The sequence below is a fragment of the Papaver somniferum genome, chromosome 1, assembly GCF_003573695.1.
Source record: "Papaver somniferum cultivar HN1 chromosome 1, ASM357369v1, whole genome shotgun sequence".
In the NCBI taxonomy this organism is placed as follows: domain Eukaryota; kingdom Viridiplantae; phylum Streptophyta; class Magnoliopsida; order Ranunculales; family Papaveraceae; genus Papaver; species Papaver somniferum.
The window spans coordinates 134748307-134771511 of record NC_039358.1 but is presented as its reverse complement, the minus strand read 5'-3'; the positions used below and the strand labels follow the sequence as shown (position 1 = coordinate 134771511).

General features: G+C 37.3%; 4 protein-coding genes across 4 annotated transcripts; 2 read left to right on the top strand and 2 right to left on the bottom strand.

The window, feature by feature from the left end:
• The first annotated feature begins 804 nt into the window (after positions 1 to 804).
• On the top strand, positions 805 to 1838 carry LOC113351049 (uncharacterized protein At4g26485-like). The gene is made up of 3 exons (XM_026595122.1): positions 805 to 1015; positions 1262 to 1466; positions 1562 to 1838. Exons 1-3 carry the CDS (start codon positions 805 to 807, stop codon positions 1836 to 1838), a joined length of 693 nt encoding a protein of 230 aa, XP_026450907.1.
• Positions 1839 to 5696: 3858 nt separating this feature from the next.
• On the top strand, positions 5697 to 7858 carry LOC113332911 (probable glycosyltransferase At3g07620). The gene is made up of 4 exons (XM_026579413.1): positions 5697 to 6121; positions 6339 to 6532; positions 6631 to 6979; positions 7071 to 7858. Exons 1-4 carry the CDS (start codon positions 5708 to 5710, stop codon positions 7737 to 7739), a joined length of 1626 nt encoding a protein of 541 aa, XP_026435198.1. The 5' UTR covers positions 5697 to 5707; the 3' UTR covers positions 7740 to 7858.
• A 527-nt stretch (positions 7859 to 8385) lies between these two features.
• Positions 8386 to 10195, bottom strand: LOC113332903 (UPF0481 protein At3g47200-like). Its single transcript, XM_026579405.1, has 3 exons — positions 9829 to 10195; positions 9565 to 9645; positions 8386 to 9465 (listed from the first exon to the last, which is right to left on the bottom strand). The coding sequence occupies exons 1-3, from the start codon at positions 10135 to 10137 to the stop codon at positions 8533 to 8535; spliced, it is 1323 nt and encodes a 440-aa protein (XP_026435190.1). The 5' UTR covers positions 10138 to 10195; the 3' UTR covers positions 8386 to 8532.
• A 5373-nt stretch (positions 10196 to 15568) lies between these two features.
• LOC113301581 (UPF0481 protein At3g47200-like) lies at positions 15569 to 17389 on the bottom strand. The gene is made up of 2 exons (XM_026550361.1): positions 16587 to 17389; positions 15569 to 16506 (listed from the first exon to the last, which is right to left on the bottom strand). The coding sequence occupies exons 1-2, from the start codon at positions 17196 to 17198 to the stop codon at positions 15577 to 15579; spliced, it is 1542 nt and encodes a 513-aa protein (XP_026406146.1). The 5' UTR covers positions 17199 to 17389; the 3' UTR covers positions 15569 to 15576.
• Positions 17390 to 23205: the final 5816 nt, after the last annotated feature.

The window sequence follows — 23205 nt, the reverse complement described above, 5'->3', positions numbered from 1 at the left end:
TACCTTGTTCCACATTAATCAATTACGATGATTTATGAGTAACAAGAAAGATCACATTGATTTCCAAGTCGCGATCCTTTGAATATTTGTGAGTCAGTTTTATGCTTAGTTGCTGAATGAATTTTATTGTTGATAACTCAGATTTTCTGGATTGTTTTATTACATTATTAACATTAACGCATAACCAATCCCCTCAAGGTTGAAATTCAATATGACGAATTTTTGTTATTCAAACTTCAAAGAGAATAAATCAAATTGCCCCCGTTTGGATAAAAACTCAACTGATTAACGACTTAAAGCTATTGAACCTACATGAGCAATTATCCATGGTCCCCATGAAGTATATTATCCATTATAATTCATTGCATATTTTATTCCCAAAGATTAACGAATTTTTGAAACTAAAGCCTTGCATGCCTGATGCCTAAATACTAGTCATCTCTGTGAATCAGCGTCCAGTCTATCGTGCATGTATTACTATGCCCTTGCTTCATCTTGATACTCGAAACTTGTTTCATTTCCTGGGAAATTAACTAGGAGTAGGATATATACCAGAAGTTAATGAGCCACTTTGAACAGCCTAGGCCTACTCATTCTTATTCCTGTACTGGGTCAAAGGTGCATTAACACACCTCCGAAAGAGCATCTAAGGAAGACAATATTAACAAAGATGAAAGTAGTAGTACTCTTTCATCAGCAAACGAGTGGTATCAAAAACCAAACTCAGTTCCAATTCGAGATTCAACTAGATCGAGTATCTTAACCAGAGAAATAAGAGAAAATCATAGAACACAAGAAGTAGTAATGAAGAAAAGAGAGGGTCATGATGTTGAACTGAAAACTACTTCTAATCTACAAAAAGAGAAAAAGAAAAGTAGTGAAGGAACCATAACACACTACAATAGGTCTCAAAGGATACTATTGGTCGGAGAGGGTGATTTTTCATTCTCAGCTTGCTTAGCGAATGCCTTCGGCTCTGCTACTAACATGGTTGCTACCTCTTTGGATACTGAAGGTACTACTAGTTTCATTTTCTAGAGTTGTATTACGGATTTAGTATCTAAACTGTCCATTCATTTTCCTCTTCATCATGTGACAATGAACTTTACACTTGGTCATTCTCTTTGCGAATGCTATTATCATGACGCATTTGTTTCGCGTTTGTGTGTTTTCTTTGGTGCTTAATTGTCTATATTTCGATCTTGCTCTTTAGCTATAATTATTTTTTTTGAATTTTTGAATTTTTGCTTTGAATGCTCAGAAACGCTACTGGAGAAATATTCAGGCGCTAGGCAAAACATAAGGCAGCTCCAGAAGTTGGGATGCCTTGTTTTACATGAAGTTGGTGTTCATGACATGTTATATGACTCAGATTTAATGAACATGAAGTTCGATCGCATTGTCTTCAATTTCCCACATGCTGGTCATTTTCCTCCGTTATATGAAACTGATGGCTTTCTCATCGAGTAAGTATTTAGATCGGGCATACACAGATCTCCTTCACAATTGGAACTTGCATGAACTAATTTGGTTTTCTTTGGTTCATGGTTATTTGGTGCAGGATGCATAAGAAGCTCTTATCGGGATTTTTCAAGAGTGCGAGTAAGATGTTGAATAAAGCTGGTGAAATTCATGTCTCACATAGGAATGATTTCCCATACAACAAATGGGAGATCAAGAAACTTGCCAACAATGCTGGTCTTCAATTGATAAGAAAAGTAAAATTTCAAAAATCCGACTATCCGGGTTACAGCAACAAGAGAGGTGGAGATGTTGAGCCTGACAAAGAGTTCTTTCTAGGAGTATCTCCTCTTACTTTCAAATTCTCTATTAAGTAACATAACTACTAATACAGTATCTCAAATTGGTGAATCCATCCGTCAAGCATTGTGCTTATCGATTTGAAATCATCCAGATTTTGTATCTACAAATCTCTTGCTACAGTGTAATGGCATGTTGTAAATACAGATTTGCACTTATTTGTCACTCAAACAACTCATATCAAAATTTTTAAAAACCAAGTACAAACTTAACTGTGTCTGCACCTCTCACTTAAGGTTGAAATGTGAATTTAGCTAGATTTAATTTCTTCATTTTGAGCCATTTAATTTCTTATCTTACATGCTTACTCCAAGGAGCCAGATAAAATCACGTCTTACTTTACCTAGTATTGCAGTGTTCTCAGTCGTACCCTCTTTCTAAATTTGATTGGTCTTACACTCTTACACTTTGTTTTATACAATGAAGTATAAGCTGAAGTAGAGTTCTGAAATACAAAATTGCTATGAAACGTAAACTACGCGTACGGATATCCCAAAACATAGTTGATGTTGTGATACTCTGAGACTCTGTGGCTTGCTCCATGATTTTGCTAGAGCACCCACACTTATTTACCTCTTGATTGACGTGGTCTGTTCTTCAGTTTGACAGTGTTTACTCGGTTCACATACTTGGATTTAATTTCTGTGTGTAAGCTCATGTCTGGTACTCAATTAGTCCATTTTTTTTTGTTGTCCAAGGCTATAATTTGTAATACCAACACTGAATGCAAGACTTCCCCTCATCTCTATTCGGGTATCATGCAAGACCAAGATTCAAGCATTGGGAGAACTGAACTAGGAAATTTGTGACAATTATTACGCATGTGTAGAGCAAGCCAGTTCTGTTTCTTCATCTTCCCCTGTCATTGGGAAGTGAAAAGTCTCTTAATTTCTATTGCTTTTGGGAAATAACAGAAATGAATAGATTGAAGAAGTGAAGATGTCTTATGTATTCCATCCATTCAGTTGCAGAGCCATCTATATATATATATATCCAAAGTGTGTCTGCATAGTTTGCTTTCATGCATTTTTCTGGGAGTGTGACGCTATCTATTCGTGCTTGAAAATGGGCAACCTTGTCTCAAATGTTATTGCTACATTGGAGGTTTTGTCAGAAGGTCGTCCAATGATTTCAACTGAATCATCAGATGTCATCCCCTCTAATCCAGGTATTAGTAACGACGAGGGTGAACCAGTACTACTCATGCATCCATTTGTTAGAAGTCAACTAATTGATGATGCAAATCACGAGGACAAAGTCGAGAAACGAATTGTTTTGGCCACCTCATCATTTGATATTACAAAAACACTACTACAGTACTCCTGCCAAAAAGAAGAAGATCGTAATGGAAACCTTAGAGATCTTCAAGATCACGACAGGATACATGAATTAACAAGAGTGGAAAAAAGAGAACTTCTTGACAATGATGGTAATAATAATCTCGATACTACAGAAGAGATGAAATATGTGGTTGCAGGAACAATCTCATCATCGTCTGATATGAACATGAATCATTCGCAGTTACTGCCCTGCGTTATCGGAAATGAATGTCTCAATCATAGCCGAGACGATTTGTTTGTAAGTTCACCAGACAAACAAAATGGATCAACTGCAGACGACGAAGAGCTACTAGCAGTAAAAGAAAAAGAAGATGAGGAGCAGAAGAAAAGAAATAGTTCTACTAGCAGTACTACATCTGTGCGATGGATAACACACTACAATAGCACTCAAAAGATACTACTAGTTGGGGAAGGGGATTTTTCGTTTGCAGCTTGTTTAGCACATGCTTTTGGCTCTGCTTCCAATATGGTTGCCACCTCATTGGATTCCGAAGGTGAATTTTGTTTCTTATTCATTTGCTTACATGTATTGTTGTATTACCAATTGACAGTCAATCTGTTTAACCATAAATACTCACAAACACTAGACAGAAGGTTACCAAGTTCTCGCAATCACATTCTTGACCTTATGTGGCTTGGATGCTTGGTTTTGCATGAAATTGATGTTCATTTCATGGCATCAGCATATTCAGAATTAGTGAGTATGAAGTTCGACCGCATCATCTACAACTTCCCGCATGCAGGGCATTGGCGCAAGTTATGCGAAGAAGATTTTGAGCTCATCCGGTAAGTACAACATACATATGAGGATCATATGTCAAGTTAGATAGGCTGCCTTTGTGTAATGTTGTCATTCAATTGTACAGGAGGCACAAGGAACTCTTATCAGGATTTTTCAAAAACTTCAGAAAGTTGCTGAAGGAAGATGGTGAAGTACATGTTGCACACAGGGATGATTACCCTTACAATACATGGGAAGTTGAGAAACTTGCCAAGAAAGCTGGTCTTTATTTGATCGAGAAAGTAAAGTTTCGTCCTGAAGACTATCCATCGTACAGGAATAAGAGAGGCAGTCGCATCAAGATCTGGGATTCATTTGGTTTTGGCTCTGCTTCCAATATGGTAGCCACCTCTCTAGATTCCGAAGGTTACCTTTCTTTTACCCTTTCCTTTTCTTCTTTTGTAAGCTGGCTTTGTCATTGTTTTTTAAATGCATCTTGATTAGTGGATTTAGTTCTGCAGCGTTATTGATAGTCCTTAATGTCTGCTAAATTCAGATACACTGTGCACAAGGTTACCGAGTTCTCAGTTACATATCAAAAACCTCCAGAGTCTGGGATGCTTGGTTTTGCATAACGTGGATGTTAATTTCATGGCTTCATCATCTTTCTACCCGCTATTAGCATGCATGAAGTTCAACCGCATAGTCTATAACTTTCCCCATGCTGGACATTTCATTATGAGAGAAACTCATGACTCTGTCATCCAGTAAGTGTTGACAAACCTATTGGAAACCTTTTTTGTTTGAATGAGATGAAGGAACTCCAATTGCCCTTGATTTTATTGTGCTAACTACAGGAGGCACAAGGATCTTTTATCAGGGTTTTTCAAGAGTTCAAGTAAAATGTTGAAAGAAGATGGTGAAGTTCATGTTGCACACAGGGATGACCGCCCTTACAATCGTTGGGAGATCGAAGAACTTGCTAATGAAGCTGGTCTTATTTTGATTGAAAAAGTAGATTTTCGCTCATCCCAGTATGCGGGTTACAGCAACAAAAGAGGCGGTAGCGTCAGAAGTAACGATAGCTTCCCTCTCGGAAACTGCCCAAAGTCCTTCAAATTTTCTCTGAAATCAAGTTAAATCACATCATTTTTGAACAGGGATTAAGAGACTTTGGGTTTGGAAGTCTGCTTTCTTATTTGGCATGCTGTTCTAATGGGTTATGAATCTTTTTTTTTTTTTTGTTATTTTTGTTATTATTATTAATCATGAAATCTTAATTCCCTGTTGCACTTAATTTTTCATCATCTAGAGCCTTAATACAATTTATCTGCCAGCCAATTTTTAGGTGTTCATTCTTTTCTTATAAGTAAACGACTTTATAAAATGCTAAACCCCATAAAAATATGATCAGTTCTGTCTTCGTCACGGCACAAAATCAAAAGGTGCTACTTAATTCAAGACAATGCGTCAATGCCTTTTGTTGTTTCCTCTTTAGTTTAATTGATTGATTAAGCAGTGAAAAATACCAGTTCTCAACTAAAGAATGATTTTGATAATGTAAAGGGAGGACTGAAATGTGAACAGTGTTGTCACTTTGTAAAAGATAGGAACTCTTTATCTATACGACAGCTTATAAGGTTGGGAAGTATATATATCTTCATCTTCAACTTTCAATTAGATACACCCATCAGCAGCAGCAAAGAATAACTGGCCAATGAAGCAATGAATATTAATCTGCCGCCCGACATTAAAAATATATATTGTATGCCTATAGTAGAATTAAGAGGACAAATTCTCATATAGAGAGATGAAAAAACAGGAAATGCAACTGTCAGCTTCTTCTTCACATTCTGCACCTTGTAAATCATCGTCGCCACTATTGCTTCTTTTAGTTTTCGTTCCTCTGATACTAGTCTCGCTAATTGTAGTTTGTACACCAAATTCTGTCAGTAGTAGCACTACTACTCCATCCAACCACTTGTTCTCTTTGGCTTCTCAGCGATGGTCAACTTGGGATAATACTAAGACTAACCACATAGACAGTACTGATACTGCTAACAGTAATAAAACTGGGACTAATGATGGCGAAGCCATACTACTGCCGGTTTCGGACATGAATGAAGATGATCATGAGCAACAAGCCCTCTTCAATTCTTCCACCTCATTTATCAAGCCCTCCGGCTCGTCAACTGCTAATTCACAACAACTGCAGGCTACTGATCTAACCCCGTCAACAGTAAGCTACATTTTCTCTACTTTTTGAACTCATCATTTCTACAGCTATATTTTTAATTACTACACACAAACCAGCCTATTATTTAGAAACGGAGGGAGTATAGTGTACCATTCTTTTGACCACTGAAGTTGCGGTAATAGCAAATTAATCTATCTTTAAATTCTAGCAGATAAACTAGTAGAGATAATTTAACTAATCCTAATTATGTACCATTAAGGTCGTCGGAAATGAAGATTACACACCTTCAACAAAATATGAACATAGATACACAAAATTAGAGAAGATTGAAGTAGGTCTTGCCAGAGCTCGAAGTTTGATCAAAGGAGCTTCTAGGAATCGCAGTACAACCGAAAATGGTAGAGATTATGTTCCTCAAGGAGCCATTTACAAAAATGCCTACTCATTCCATCGGTACAAATATTCAACTCCTGTTCTTGAACTTCGGTTAAATGTTAAAAAGCGTCATTAGTTGTAGCTTGTTTAATCCAATTCTGTTGTGAAAATTTCAGAAGCTATATTGAGATGGAGAAGAAATTTAAGATATTTGTATACGAAGAAGGAGAGCTACCAATATTCCATGACGGTCCATGCAAAAGCATTTACTCCACGGAAGGATTGTTCATTCACCAAATGGAGATGAATAATCATTTCCGAACCAAAGATCCCGATGAAGCACACGTTTTCTTCCTGCCATTTAGTGTTGTAAGGATGGTTCAGTACCTTTATGTGCCTGATTCTCATGAAATCAAATCCATTGGTCGCACCGTGGTGGACTATGTAGATGTTGTCGCTCGTAAATATCCATACTGGAACCGGAGCAACGGTGGCGATCATTTCATGCTGTCGTGTCACGACTGGGTAATTACTCAATTAAACTTCTGACATTGTTGTCTTGAGTTAAGAGATAATGGAACTAACTGTTTAAAGTTTCTTTGTCTGTTCGTTATAGGGGCCTCGTACATCTTCCTTCGTTCCTGAGCTATTCAACAATTCCATTCGGGTATTATGCAATGCTAACACCTCAGAAGGATTCAACCCCTCCAAAGATGCATCATTTCCTGAGATTCATTTACGAACTGCATATGCAACTGCTCAGCTAGGTGGTCTTTCACCTTCTGGCCGTAGCGTACTTGCATTCTTTGCTGGGGGTTTGCATGGTCATATCAGATATTTACTTCTGAATCAATGGAAAAACAAAGATCAAGATGTTCTAGTTTATGACAGGGTCCCGAAAGGAGTGTCCTACGACAATATGATGAAGACTAGCAAATACTGTCTTTGCCCAAGTGGGTATGAAGTTGCGAGCCCTAGAATTGTCGAAGCAATATATGCAGAATGCGTTCCGGTGTTGATCTCTGATCATTATGTTCCTCCGTTCAGCGATGTTTTAAATTGGAAGTCATTTTCAGTTCAGATTTCTGTCAGTGACATTCCAAATATAAAGAAAATTCTAATGGGAATATCGCAAAGTCAGTACATTAGAATGCAAAGGAGAGTGAAACAAGTTCAGAAACATTTTGTTGTGACTAATGACTCTCCTAAGCGATTCGACGTCTTTCACATGACTCTTCACTCGATTTGGTTGCGAAGATTGAACTTTCGGGTTGCTGGCATCTGATTGACGGTTCAGTCGTTACTAATTTATTTTTTTCCTCTGAACCCTGTAATCAGATAATAATCAATCAGAGAGAGAGAGGTTGAGAAAGAATTTTGTGTAGCTACATAAGAAATTTTATAAATGAAAGAATATTATATCAATAACTACAAGTGGATATGCATTTTCTTCTGCTCAGAATGTCATTAAGAAGTGACCCTCGATTCAAAGGTAATACAAGTTTACTTTCGAAATCTAACGCTGCATTCAATCCGACCAGTGATGTTTTACTAAGATTTATTTGCTTTTAAATACTGCACCTTAAGTGTTTGTTTATATGCATCAATGGAAAACGTCAATATAATGCTTGCTTTTGTATCCAAGTTAATAGTTTCATCACATTTAGAAGCTTAGTCTCACACAATTGTACTAATCCGTAGCTGGGGTTGACATCGGGCTTTAGTTATCAAGTTGCCTCTTTTGATTGATGTTTTAGCAAAGAAACAACCCAATTTCCTCAAGGCACCCAGTTGGGTGAATAGTAGTGAATAAGGGGCCATCGCATTTTCAAGAGGAATTTGAGTGATCAAACGTCTTAATTGAGCGCGCCTTTGACAACATAGAAGTACGTAAATGTAGAAGTGGCACAATAAAAAAAAAAACATTAGTATGTTTTATTGCATTTGGTCATTAAGATTCGGGATAGCACAAGTTACAGGGGAACTAGAGAAACTTATCTAAGCCCAGACTACTAGCTGGGAAACAATTCAGAGCTTAGGAAGACATGAGAAAATCGACTTAAACATACAATCAAGTGTTATGGCGGGGATGGTTTAAAATAGGAGTAAACATCAAAGAAGGTCTGGGCTGTCGTCAATATCAACAGAAAGATGGCTGCAATGAGGGAAAGAAATGTCCATGGACTGCTGAAGTACTGATGGACCAAATTCCTCATCCAAATATGCCATCTAGTACTGTAGTAGGTCTTGTAATAGTTGTTTAGTCCCTTCACTTGTCTTTGTAAGTGATTCACATCAACATCATATACTATCTCTCGACATAACCTATTGATTAGATGAGCTACGTCCTTGTCGCTTCCTAGCACATGATTTAGGATTCCATTGTTGTGTAGAATATCGATATCTTTGGAAGTGTTCACTAAGCAGTCAAAGAAAATGAAGTGGTTAGTAAAATAGGGTTGTGCTTTTTCGTGGCATTGTTCATAAGCTATAGAATTTAGAAAGAAAGGGACAGTATTATCATCCATGTGTAGCTGAGGGATCCTTAAGATGCCATCTTCATCATAATCTATGCTAAGTAGGTCATCATTTTGCTCTTTCTTGATGAACTTAATTCCTGCCTCTTTGAGTTCTGTAACACAATAATTCAATTGTTTTTCTTGTTGAGCAAGCCTGATGCTTGGAGTTGTCGGATGAAATTTCTTCTTTCCACGCTTATACCGAGATTTTAATGGCGTGATGAAACTTCCACGGAATAAGCCAAGAAGATGATCATACACAACATCTGCTTCGACTAAATCATCCATGTTCATCAGTTCTCTTGGAATAATTGGATTAAAAAATCTGACTGCTAGCTCAGCTAGAGAAACATTATCTTGTTCAGGACAGCTAATTAAGTTGAATAATTCTTGTAGAACAAAAAACGGAAGCTGGTTTTGTAACATCAAGAGGTCGCGCTGAAGGCTGCGAAGCATCCAGCGTGCTTTGAAAATTGGATCATTCACAGGTTCCTGTTGGATTACAAAGGAGTTTCAATAAATAAATAAATAAAAAAGTGCACAAAAAATTGAACAATATCATATTTAAACCAACTGGAAGCACACACATACCTGTAAACCATCTTCGCAGTAGTAGTATCTGTAGTAAAGATGAAGGAGCCTGATAATAAAGCAACCATCCATGACCATCATCTGCACAAAATCCTCGCTGTTAATATAATTAAATGTCTCTGAGTAGCATTCTCTTGTCTTCCTTTCTAATGCCTTCATGGCTGCTTCAAGTGTCTCCAAAGAAACACCGACGCCTTCTTTCTTTTTCTCTGGTAGTACCAAGGAATCAACCATTCCAGGTACGTTAAGCTGTGGTGTCCTTACCTCTGCTGAAGGGGCTGAAGGTCCGGGTTCTTGACCAGAGAGGGTAGTACAACCTTCATCATTGCAGTTGTACCCCAAAATGTACCAGAGGTAACGCATCTTGTGATCTTCCATAGGTTGTAAGAGCCTATCACCGCAGTGAAAAGGACCAATTGACACGAGTTTGGGGATATAAGCATTCCTGTGAATATCAGCCATGTTTCTAGGAACTCTGTAGATAGTCCATGATCTGCCTGAATCAATGCCATTTCCTTCTCTAATGCAATCATTGATGTTGATCACCCATTCGGCTGGTGTTTGCTGCTGCATGTCGTCAGTACTCTTACTACCTCTTTTACTTTTCGTTCTCACTCCACTAGACCTCTTTCCTGTTAATTTCTTCGCCATCGCGTCAAGATATGAGGTGCAAAACTCAAATTCTATTTCTCACAGCTTGAGTCCATATAACTGTTTCAAGACTATATATATATATATAACTAGCATGAACTTTGCCAGTTTATGCTCTTCCCGTTCTGGTTAAGGAATGCCATAACCGGGAATAGGTCGTGATAGCATGAGGAGTTTAAATTAATCATAAATCACGAATTCAACTGATATTATTACGTACCAAACTAATGATTAGCATCTTAAACCAGATTTTTATTTATAAAATAAAGCTTTTCACTTGCCATCTGCAAGTCATTATGAGTAAGTAGCTGATACATGCATGCACGTTGATTATCCCATCTTCACCAGATTTTTACGTGGTTGAACGTTTTCGAAACATAGCATATATATGAATTTTCTTTACCTGGCTAAATTGGGGCCTATGCCACTTAATTGGGGCCTATAACTACATGACAAAATAGGGTCATTGTGAGAAAATTCATAGAAACCCCTTATCCAATATTTATATTAATGCTCAATATACCCTTATTAAATTAGTGTTAATTTGGATTATTAAATAATGTTTAATCAAGTTAATCCTGAAATTAACTTTCATTAATCGAGAATCAAAACTTGTAAAAAAAATTTAATTTTTACTCAATCCAGAATCGGTTTATGTTAGTGCATTTGTAACCCGATTCTGGATTGAGTTTTACACTTAGGAAGATGTAAACCCAGAATCGGATTTTAATCAATACCCACATAAACCAATTCCTAGAATCGGGCTTTTGTGATGCATATGTAAACCGATTATGCCTTACTTTCAGAAAAAAAATATTCATTATATAGTTTAGGAAATTAGCCCACTACATATATATAGGACTCAGTATGGGAATTCTAGAATTTGACACATCAAATGCTCATCAATGAACCTCCGAGCACGTCGGTACAACGTCGTATATTCTTTGTGGTGAATGAACTTTCTTTCCCCATTACGAATTCTCCATAGCCCGTTGAAACATTCCAGCTGAAATTCAATGAATTCTTATATGTTAGTATGTGAAACTAGTGTAGTTGACATGGGTATAAAAATGATAGCATTACTCACTTTTTCCCTAAGAGGAGCTCTTGGATGATGGTGGTACACCATATTTCTAACTATTACGTACTCTCGCATTGCCCCTTTAATGTATTGGAATCGAAATGCAAAGTCTGTCCATTTGCGGTTGTTGGGATTCGCGGTACGCTCATAAAAGAACTCTTTAACTCTCTTCCAAAACATTGAATAGATTTCATTCGGACATTCACGGAACGTATTAGCAAAGGATTTAACGAGATACAAATCTTCATGGGGTTCCCATTCCATTTTCTAGGCTAAGTGTGTGATATGGGAGTGGGTGAAAGAGGTTGTCCTTATATAGATAAGGACTCAACGGCTATTTTTTTCAAATTCAAATCAAACAATCGGATTTTATGTATGTCCACATAAACCGATTGTGTCCTTACAAAATCATATAAATTGTGCCTCTCAACAATCGTGCTTTTTTAATGCACATGTAAACCGATTGTCAAAGTTACAGAACTTTTCTTCAAAAAAAATCGGATTACATTTGTGTACATGTAAACCGATTCTAAAAGTTACAGAACTTTTCTTCTTAGCAATCGGGCTACATATTGGTTGATGAAAACCGATTCTTGGCTTCAAAAGTTACAGGAGTTTTCTTCATCACAATCGGGTTTGATAAAGATAAATGTAAACCGATTCTGAAACTGAAGCTCTGGGAAACTGTCAGAATCGGGTTACATATAGTTATATATAACCCGATTCTGATAGAAAAAATGCTAGAATCCTGAAATTTTTTCAAACACGTTAAGTCATTCATAAACTAGAAACCAGATTAAGTCATTCATAGACTAGGAGTGTAACCAAACATAATTCGACGATAAGTTTAAGACAAGACATAAGTTTTGACTCCATAATTATCCATACTTAAAGACATAAACATGACTACAACCATTCATTCATGAACATCCACACCACGACCACGTCCACCGCCACGACCACGTCCACCGCATGCTCGTTTAGTAGGTTGGGCGCTGCTCGATGCACCTTCAGACATCTTTTTGGAAGGGGCTCTCTTTCTCTTCTTCTTTGGCTCATCCTCCTCCTCTTCGTCCCCCTGATCAGAATCATCCTCATCCTGCTCCCCAAACTTTGTACCAGCTTCTACATCTTCGAGACTGTTCAATTCATCAATTAGCTTTTCATTGGCCTTTACATTTTTCCCTTCCCTGATTTCCATCTTTGCCCGGGTTATCAAGTATTCAACTCGTCTTCTGTGTTCCAATTTCAAATAACAAACATTCAATATATAATGCTAAAACCATTAACAAAATCGTAATTGAGTAATAATACGCACCAAGTATTTGAGAGCCGTATCTTTCTCCTCTATCATGGGCCTCTCATATACTCGTATCACTCGAGTATGCGAAACATTGAGGAACCACGGCATGTAACCCGCAATTGCATCATCATCTGTTCGAGAAGGACCAACCAAAGGATATTTGTGAAACGCTCTGTTATCCCAATACTCACATGATGGCAAAGGCTTGAGAACAATGACAATATCACTGTCACGTGCTTCCGTCCCAATCCTTGTTCTCAAAATCCCTTTTAGCAAATATTGGGAAGTGCAAATATATCCACGCCTGCAGAAAAGCCATATTCCCTCCTAGTTGGTTCCTTTGAGACCTAGAAGCCTTTCTCAACTGCGTCAAAGAGTGTGCAAGGATGACAGTTCCCCAAGAGTAGTCTTGTATCTTGTTAAATGGTTGCAACAGCTGGATAAAGTTGGCGTTAAGACGGGCACAAGAAACTTCGGGGAAGATAACAGCTCCAAGGATATAGAGGACATATGCATTGGTCGTGGCGATGATACGTTGCGACGTCACCTCTTTTCCCTCATGACGAAGCTTTTTTGTTCCCATAAAGTTGACCTCAGCCTCGAGAGATGGAATATCCTCTGCTTTGCCTTGCCTACTAGCATCTCCTTCTTGGTCTTCCCTTCATCCCATTGGAACACTTCCTTGGTCCACTTGTAAATCTTGTCCCAATCAAGCTCTTGCGCGTACTCTTTGTGCTTCACGGATTTACCTTCTATGCTTAGCCCGGTAATGAACTTCGCATCATTTGGAGTTATCGTCATTTCTACAAACGGAAGATGTAAAGTATCTGTTTCCCCGTAGTATCTCTCGGCGAAGTCGGAACAAAGAGGTTTGTCGTAACCAAGGTGTCCCAAATTGTTGACCGCAGAAAGCAACCCCGTAGAATTGACTAGATCGACCACTTCCGGAACTTCTCCCTTGCTTAATTTATCATCTATAAGTGGCCATTTCGTCATCATAGTCACTGACGTTCCAGGTTTCATAAGACGAACGACATGCTTGTGATCCTATAAAACCAAACAACCACGATGGACAACAATCAAAACACTACACGGATAATAATGTTTACATTACATGGCACAAGGTTTAGGTACTTACTATGGTATTGTAGACGACGCTGGCCCAACTGCCTTTGTAACCCCATAATACATTTCCTCCATCAGCTGGTATCCTTAAAGGTGGATCATCAGGGCCGCGAGCAAACATCTTCAGATTGTCGGGTATATGGTCACCTTTCGTCTTCTTTGGAACTTCTTTCTTCTGACCTTTTCCTTTAGGGTCTCCTTCTTGTTCTTGAACGACTTCTCTTATCTCTTCCTCGTCACCTTCTTCTTCATCACCTTCCTCGTCACCTTCTTCTTCATCACTTTCACCTTCATCACTTTCACTCTCATCACTTTCTTCTTCAACACCTTTCTTTCCACGGGCATCTTCATCACTTTCACTCTCATCACTTTCTTCTTCAACACCTTTCTTGCCACGGGCATCTTCATCACTTTCACTCTCATCACTTTCTTCTTCACCACCTTCCTTGCCACCTTCTTCTTCACTTTCACTCTCATCACTTTCTTCTTCACCACCTTCCTTGCCACCACTTTGTTCTTCATTCCTCTCCTCCTCACCACCTTCTTGTTCAGTAGGTGCATCAGAATCAGGTTCTTCATGTGTTGGTTGCTCCGTTTGAGGTGGTGGGTCATTGATGCTGGTCCCTTTGACTTTACTTCCCGTGGCCCTTCGGTGAGAAGCATTCAAATTTTTACCGTCTTTTCGACGAGGTCCCAAAGGCTTAGGAGTAGCATGATCATGTTTCCTCTTATATTTCTTTTCGGCTTGATTTTTTTACCTGTAGAATATGGATTTAAGCGACAAAAAACAATGGAATACAATGCATTTTTAAAGTCATGGTAAATAATCGGTTTACTCGATATACATATGAAGCCCGATTCTTAACATAATGCAATCCATAATCGGGTTTTGTTATGTGCTAATGTAAACCGATTCCTGGAATCGGTTTACTCGATATACATATAAAGTCCGTTTCTAAACTAAACAATCGGTTTTTTTGAAGACATATGTAATCCGATTCCTAAAAAAAAGATCGAGGAACATTGGCTACCACAATCGGGCTATTTATACAATAACGTTCCCCGTTTCCTTTTCACATACAGAACAATCGGGCTATAAGTTTATGAACAAAATCCGTTTCTAATAAGAATCAGTTTACTTCGTGACTAACGTAATCCGATTCTGTGAACACTGAAATTTTTTTATTTCAAAATTCTCGATTTCTAACCTAAAGAATGTTACTAAAACCTAGTTTAGAGGATTGGGTTGATAGAAAAGTACATGATTCGACCCATTTCTTCCTCTGGTGCGATACGAGCGGCTTCGGATTGTTCTTGCACTTCCCTCGTTCTGTTTCTAATCGCTTCAACAAGTCCGGGATCGTCGTCGCTAGAATAATTCCTGTTAGTAACATACTTCATTCTTGTTGTTGGTTTCGACATTTTATAAAAGAAAGAAACGATTAATCGTCGTCGATCATCGACGATTTTTGGTTTGAGAAAAATGGAAAAAGAGGGAGTGGAGGAGGAGATGAATCGGTTTTTATGTTAAAAATAAAAACTGATTTTTGTTAGTTAGGTTTATTAAGGATTGATGGGGATAATTTAGTAATAGTAATATTTTTGTAAGGGTAATTTTGGTAGTTTACATAAATATTAGACACCCCTTATCATTTGAATTGGTTAGATGAAGTAATCTATAGGCCCCAATTAAGTGGCATAGGTCCCAATTTAACCAGGTTTCTTTAATGCACTATACTGCATATATATATATGTATAGGTATTGCTTTCTTAATAATGACATAGATAAACTGAGGAAACAAATATAAATAAGTTACAAAATGTTGCAGGCAGCTATCCAGATATAATTAAGCTATGTATTTGGTGGTTTAAAATAAGCATAGATAGCAAAAAAGGTTTGGGCCGATGTTAAAAGCAATAAAATGATGGCAGCAAGGAGTGAGAGAAATGTCCATGGGCTGCTGAAGTAGTCACGGATCAAATTCGCCCACCATTTATGCCATCTTGTAGCATAATATGCCTTGTAAGCATCATTCACTTCCCTCATTTGCTTAGACAAGTGACAACTCTCGACGTCGTAAACAATCTCTCTACATAACCGATTGATGAGATTAGTTACGTCTTTATCGCTTCCCAAAAGATGATTTACTATCCCATAGTTATGTAGTATCTCGACATCCAATGATGAATTCACCAAACTATCAAAGAACATCAAGTGATTTGTGAAATAAGGCTCTGCCTCCTCATCACATTGCTCGTAAGCCACAAAATTTAGCAAGACAGGAACGGTGTTGTCGTCAATGTAGAGAGGAGGAATTTTTAACTTTCCATCCTCATAATCAATGTCTAGTAAGTTGCTCTGTTCTTTCTTCAAGAACTTCACTCCTGCATCTTGCAGTTCTTTAACGGAATGAATCAATTGCTTCTCCTGTACAAATCGGACACTTGGAGTCGCATGCGGAGGTTTCCTCCAGCGTGATATGGGCTTCTTGTTCTGAATCTCTATAATGAAGCTTGTGCGCAGTATGTCGAGTAAGTGATCATACTCAGTATGATCACCTCTCATGTCCCTGTTACTGTCGACATCATACCGTGGAAGAAGTGGAGCAAAAAACTTGAGTATGAGATCGACTAGAGACATGTTAGACTTTCCAGGACAGCTTGTTAGGTTGAATAGTTGTTGTAGAACAAAAAAGGGAAGCTGGTTTTGTAACATCAATAAATCGCGCTGCAGAGAACGAATCATCCATCGTGTAGTGAAGATTGGATCACATACTGTTTCCTGTTAAAATATATTCAAATGAGAAGATTCAGTAATGGTATCAAACTGATCATAGCCATATATTAACCAATTAATATTACCTTGAAGTCATCTTCAAAGTAGTAGTTATAGAAAAGGCGGAGGAGCTCAATCACGAAACAACCGTCGGTTACCATCATTTGAACAAAATCGTCGCTTTCAATATTATCAAATTTCTCTGAGTAGCATTCTCTTGTCTTCCTTTCCAAACCCTTCATTGCTGATTCTAATTTTACCAATTGAATGTCTTTGCCTGAAAGACGTTGTTGCTGCTGCGAGTGGGAAGATGGTTCAGCTAGTACTAGTTTACCTTTGTTATCTTGATTATTAGCAGTGTTGTCTGTAGTAACTGCCGAATGCTGCAGGCCGGTGTATCCAAGGACACGCAATAGATAACGCGTCTTGTGCTCCTCCATGGCTTGTAAACGAGGTTCTTGGTAATAAAATGGACCGATTGATATGATTTTGGGGATGTAAGCAGGCTCATGAACATTAACCAAGTTTCTGGGTATTCTATAGATAGTCCATGATCTACCTGAATCCACGTCAGGACCCTCATCAAGACAATTGTTGATGTTGATCACCCATTCCGGAGGCTGCCCATTACTGATAGTTTGATGTTTTATCGATCTCAGTCGTCCATGAGATTTCCTTCCTTTGCCTTTACGCCCCATCGACCTTTTCGAGCTTTGGTTCAGGGATGGCACCAACGAATTTAGCTGAAATCTTAAAACTTAGAAAATCACTATGGACTTCCAAGTACTATGGAAATCTTATACAGACTTTTTGCGGTGTACATTCTCTTGCTTGATCAAGAATTTTCTTCCAGTTGAAATGTTCCTTCTCGGAGTCAAAGAAGACTAAGAATTTAATGTGACTGTCACAGTTACGCGTATATTGCAAGGAATAGTCATATAAATTTGGCAGCTAGAGTTCATCGCCCTCAAGTTATCTTCAAAGACTAATTAGCTATTGGAAAGCTAGTACCTAACCCCTTGTTTAATCAACATATTATGGCCTTGTGCACAAAATCTTAGCTTCTTATGGTCCACTCGTATATAAAATATATGTACTGGTTGTTTCTGAAATTACTGAGAGTGTATCAAGTCAAGATATCTCAAGACAAGTCAACCGAATAACCATCGCACAACAAGGTGTCTAGGAGCCACTAAAACATTCTTGATATTTATGACTTGTGGTACCACAATCTAAGACAATGAGAGCTAGAGAAAGTAAAAGAATTGTATTGAATGAATTCATATTACGTTTACACAGATGTTCAGAGATATTTATATAAAGCTACTGACAAAGACAGGCTGTCATAGCTGTAAAGTTAGTCACAAGACTCAATCTAATAACACTCTATAAACTGATAGGGGCACACTAATTGTTACTCTTATGCTCCCCTCAAGCTTAGTATGAGTAAAGTACATAAGCTTGGAAACCAGAGTTTCAAATAAATCTGGAGCCAGCCCTTTTGTGAAAACATCAGCAAGTTGAACAAGAGAAGGAATAAATCTGATAATAAGGAATCTACACTGAACTAAGTCCCTAATAAAGTGGTAATCTATCTCAATGTGTTTAGTTCTAGCATGAAAAACAGGATTACATGCTAGACTACTGGCACTAAGATTATCACAATAAAGAGTAAAAGGCATAGAAGAAGAAGTACCTAATTCTTTGAGTAAATAAGACAACCAAAGCATCTCAGAAGAAGTATTATCCAATGATTTATATTCAGCCTCAGCTGAAGATCAGGAAACTGTGGGTTGCTTCTTAGATGTCCAAGAGATAAGAGAAGAACCCAAGAAACTAGCATACCCAGAAGTACTCCTCCTTGAATCAGGGCACCCAACCCAATCTGAATCAGAGTATGCAGTTATTGTAGAAATATCTGAAGAACCCAGAACAATACCAGACCCTAAACTGCCTTTAAGAAATCTCAATATTCTTTTGAGTAACTGCAAATGAATAGTGGTTGGTTGATGCATGAATTGAGAAACATAGCTAACTGCAAAGGATATATCTGGTCTAGCATAGTAAGATACTGCAATCCCCCAACTAAACTTCTATAATGAAGAGGATCTTGTAATGGTTCACCATCAAGCACAGAAAATCTTGGGCCCTTAGCAACTGGAGTGCTACATGGTTTGCAATCAACCATATCAGCTTTCACCAATAGTTCCATGCAGTACTTCTTTTGAGTGAGCAACATAGATTTAGTAGTATAATTTCTGTGAACCTCAATTCCTAAGAAGTAATGCATAGGTCCTAAATCTTTCATTTTAAATTATTTACTCAAAGCAGTAATGAGAGAAGTAAGCAGAGTACCTGAGCTGCCATTCAAGATGATATCATCAACATAGAAAAGTAAATACATGACACCCTTGTCAGTCTTGTAGAGAAACAATGAATGATCACATTTTGACTGAATAAATCCATACTGAATAAGAAAGCCACTGAATCTTTGGAACCAAGCTCAGGGTGTTTGTTTCAGTCCATACAAGGACTTTTTCAAATGACAAACATAATCCTCTTTGCCTGCAACTTTAAATCCTGGTGGTTGTTCCATAAAAACACACTCATTTAGATGACCATGTAAGAATGCATTTGATACATCCAATTGTTGAATTTTCCAACCCTTAGATGTTGCAATTGTCAAAATGGTTCTAATAGTAGGTGCTTTGACAACTGGACTGTAAATATCTATATAATCAATTCCATCCAATTGATTGTAGCCTTTGGCAACCAGTCCACTCTTACATCTCTCAAAAGTTCCATCAGCTTTTAAATTTAGCTTATATATCCACTTACAACCCAAAACATTCATGCCTTTATGATATTTCACTCAATCCCAAGTGTCAGCATCTTTTAAAGCTTGATTTTCTTCTTTCATTGAGCATACCCATTGAGGAATCTTCATAGCTTGTTTAAAGGTTTTGGGTTCTGTAAGTTGAAGTAAAGAACTAAAAGCTACAGGGACAGGATGCTTAACAACATTGTTAGTTACAAAATCAGGTAACAACTTTGGTTTTCTAATACCAGATTGAGACCTGGTAACAGGAGCAGATGTAGGAGGTATATTTGGTGCAGGAGAACTGAATTGTTCACCTGAAATGGAAGCCTTGAATTCAGATGAGAGAGTTTTTGAAGATTGTGGAGTATCAATGAGAGACAATGAATTATCAGATGTATAAAAAGAAAACAAACACTCATCCAAAATGACATGCCTAGAGATATAAATTTTTCCTGAGGACATTTCATAACATTTGTAGCCTCTATAAAGGTAACTATAACCAATGAAAGTACACAAAGAATATTTAGGAGATAACTTATCTTTTCTATAAGCTCCCAAATATGGATAACAGGCTGAACCAAAGACTTTAAGAAAAGTAAAGTCAGGAGATTTATGAAATAAAACTTCAAATGGAGATTGAAAATTTAATAATTTTGTTGGTAACCTGTTGATAAGAAAAGTGGTTTTGTGAAAGGCATCAAACCAAAACTTTTTAGGCAAATGAGCTTGAAAGAGTAAAGTAAGACCAACTTCAGTGATATGTCTGTATTTCCTCTCAGCTAAACCATTTTGTTGAGAGGTATGAGGACAAGACAATCTGAGAGTAATGCCAGAAGAGTCTAAAAATTGTTTAAAGGGACATTTGGTCAGTTCATAAGCATTGTCACACTGAAAAGAAACAATTTTGGTAGCCAGAAGATTTTCATTTATTTGTTTGAAGTGTTGAAAAGATACAAGAGCATCAGACTTAGCTTTCAATGGATAAATCCAATGTTATCTGCTAAAGTCATCAATGAAGACAATATAATACTTGAATCCTAACAAAGACACTTCATGGGATGGACCCCATGCATCACAGTGAACAAGCTCTAAAGGAGTTGTTGTGATTCTAGAAGACAAAGTAAAAGGCAATTTTTCGTTCTTGCCTAACTGACAAGAATTATAGATAGACTCTAAAGACTTAGTACCAGAAAGCTGTATTGACTCAACTGAATGTAGTTTGTATAGAATGGCAGTAGCAGGATGGCCAAGTCTGTTGTGCCATAGAGGTGTAGGAGCAGTAACGGAAGCATGAAAACATGAGGTTGATGAAGGATGAAAGGAGCTAATGGGATACAAATTGTTGAAAATAGAACCCCTAGCTAGTACCTGTTTCGTAACAACATCCTTAATCAGATATCCCCAAGCATGTAGTTCAAAAAAGCAATTGTTATCTTTTGTAAATTTAGCAATGGAAAGCAGATTAGCTTTTAAAATAGGAATGTGTAACACTTGATGTAATTTAAAGTTCTTACTTGGAACAAAAAGAGTAACATCACCAACTTTAGAGATAGATAATAACTCACCATTGCCAATCATGACATTTGAAGAACCAGTGTATGGAGCAGGGTTTTACAAAAGAGTATCATCACTAGTCATGTGATTTGTAGCACCATAATCTGGAATCCACTAAGTAGTAGCTTCTTCAGATACAGGATTTAACTCAATACCTGCAAAAGCTATCTGCACAGAACTAATAGAATTCCTATTAGGTTGATATCTATAGTAACATCTGCTTGCAGAATTTCCTGTTCTCCTACATATCTGACACTCAACAGTAGACCAATCAAAAGATCCTGATTGATTCCTTGAGTTGCCTGAAGAAGTACCACCAACATTCCCAGAAGAACTACCACCAGAACTTCTACCAGAATAACCACCAACATTCCCATAAGAATTACTACCACCACTACCAGATCCAGAACCAGAAGAATAAACACTATTCTTGAAGTTACTCTTATTCTTATTATTATTACTCCTCTTCCCATTTCCACCACCACAATTTATGTTCTTGCTATACATTGCTGAAGCATTCTGAGTATCAAACATAATATTCATTTCTGAATCTTGTTCTTTTAACCACTGTTGATGACTAATTAGGCGAGCCTTAATTTCAGCAAAAGTAAAAGGAACCTCACGATTTTGAGCAGAGATAACAAAATTATTGTAATCACGACCAAGACCATTGAGAATATGCATGATTATATCAGAATTACTCACTTTATCATTAATAGATGCAAGATTATTAGTAATTGACTTAATTTGTTGTAAATAATCCTCAACAGAACGATTTCCTCTACAAATCGACTGAAGTTGATTTCGCAACATAGATTTGCGAGCAACAAATTGAGTAGTAAACGTTGTTTCAAGATATTCCCATATTTCATGAGCAGTAGTTAAGCCTAGAACATCACCTGAAACAGATTGTGTAAATGTTGCTTTCAAACAGCTTGATACAAAACGATCCACCTTTCTCCAATAAAGCCAAGCTGGATTTTGAACCTGAGCACCATCCACCATGATTTGTCGAGGCGGTTCTTGTATTGTACCATCAACATATTCAAACAGATCAACTGAGATGAGCACACACTCGAATTGATCCTTCCACAACAAGAAATTTGTATGATCTAACTTAAAAGAAATGAAGTTTGCCATATTGGTAAATGGAAGACGAAAATTATAGTGATCTGAATGCGATCCTTCACCAGAATCATCATTTTGATTGCCAGTGGAAGTCGAAGGACGATTTGCAGCTTTTGGAGGCATTATGATATCAAGAAATTCAAGAAAATGTAAATCTTGAAAGAAGCAAAGAAATAGATCAAAGTAGATGAAATTCTACAGAGATCTTTGAGATATTATGCAATGATTTGATCAAAGATCAAATGTGAAGTATGAAAGGATCTGAAAGAAATTTTTGCAATGTTTGAAGATTCTAACCTAATCTGATACCATCTAAGATAATCAGAGCTAGAGAAAGTAAAAGAATTGTATTGAATGAATTCAGATAACCTTTACACAGAGATGTTCAGAGATACTTATATAAATCTACTGACAAAGACATGTTGTCATAGCTTTAAAGTTAGTTACATGACTCAATCTAATAACACTCTATAAACTGATAGGGGGGCACACTAACTGTTACTCTTATAAATCGAGTGATCGACAACATCTGCTTCGGACATCTTCTGTAGCTAAGTTACGGGTGAGCATGATAGAATTCGCGGATTCAAACTAGCCTATACTAATGGATTGGATTCGGGTACGAAGCTAAAAATACGTTCGACATCTACATCCACTACATTATTAGTGATTTTCTATCGGCATGATTATCTTGTTCGGTAGTGTTGATATTACTAGTATAAAATATTTCCTGACATAATGTTATATTTGAAAAAAGTAAAAATATTATTATTAAATCAAATTGATTAGTTTTTTTACCAGTATTCGATCGAGAGTGGGTTTTGTTTACGTAATTGATAGGTGAGTAAAGAAAATGTTAGTAAATGTTATGTATATCTGAGTTAATATTAGAAAAAATCATGGTCATTTTTGTTAATTTTGTCTTGTATATTTTTAATATTAATTGTAGAAGAACTTCATTGGATCATCCGCATCTAATCCGTCATGTAAATTGGTCCAAGACGAGCAGCATGGCCCGTTTTCTATTCTAGGTCAGATCATACATGCCTCATATTCATCTACCAAAAGGCCAGACATGTCGCGAAGGTTAGGCAAAACCACTTGTTTTGAGGCCCAAAGCCTGTTCTATTAACCAGGCCGAACATGCTACGAGCTTTTTGTACTTTAAAAGTTTTGTAATAACCTGATAAGCACTGAAACGG

Coding starts and splice junctions, on each gene's coding strand:
- LOC113351049 (XM_026595122.1), top strand. CDS start 805: ATGAAGAAAAGAGAGGGTCATGATGTTGAACTGAAAACTACTTCTAAT. Junction 1,016..1,261: donor TACCTCTTTGGATACTGAAG/GTACTACTAGTT, acceptor TTGAATGCTCAG/AAACGCTACTGGAGAAATAT. Junction 1,467..1,561: donor ACTGATGGCTTTCTCATCGA/GTAAGTATTTAG, acceptor TATTTGGTGCAG/GATGCATAAGAAGCTCTTAT.
- LOC113332911 (XM_026579413.1), top strand. CDS start 5,708: ATGCAACTGTCAGCTTCTTCTTCACATTCTGCACCTTGTAAATCATCG. Junction 6,122..6,338: donor CTGATCTAACCCCGTCAACA/GTAAGCTACATT, acceptor TGTACCATTAAG/GTCGTCGGAAATGAAGATTA. Junction 6,980..7,070: donor TGCTGTCGTGTCACGACTGG/GTAATTACTCAA, acceptor TGTTCGTTATAG/GGGCCTCGTACATCTTCCTT.
- LOC113332903 (XM_026579405.1), bottom strand. CDS start 10,137: ATGCAGCAGCAAACACCAGCCGAATGGGTGATCAACATCAATGATTGC. Junction 9,646..9,828: donor CTTCAGCCCCTTCAGCAGAG/GTAAGGACACCA, acceptor GATTTTGTGCAG/ATGATGGTCATGGATGGTTG. Junction 9,466..9,564: donor ACTGCGAAGATGGTTTACAG/GTATGTGTGTGC, acceptor GTAATCCAACAG/GAACCTGTGAATGATCCAAT.
- LOC113301581 (XM_026550361.1), bottom strand. CDS start 17,198: ATGGGGCGTAAAGGCAAAGGAAGGAAATCTCATGGACGACTGAGATCG. Junction 16,507..16,586: donor ACTTTGAAGATGACTTCAAG/GTAATATTAATT, acceptor ATATTTTAACAG/GAAACAGTATGTGATCCAAT.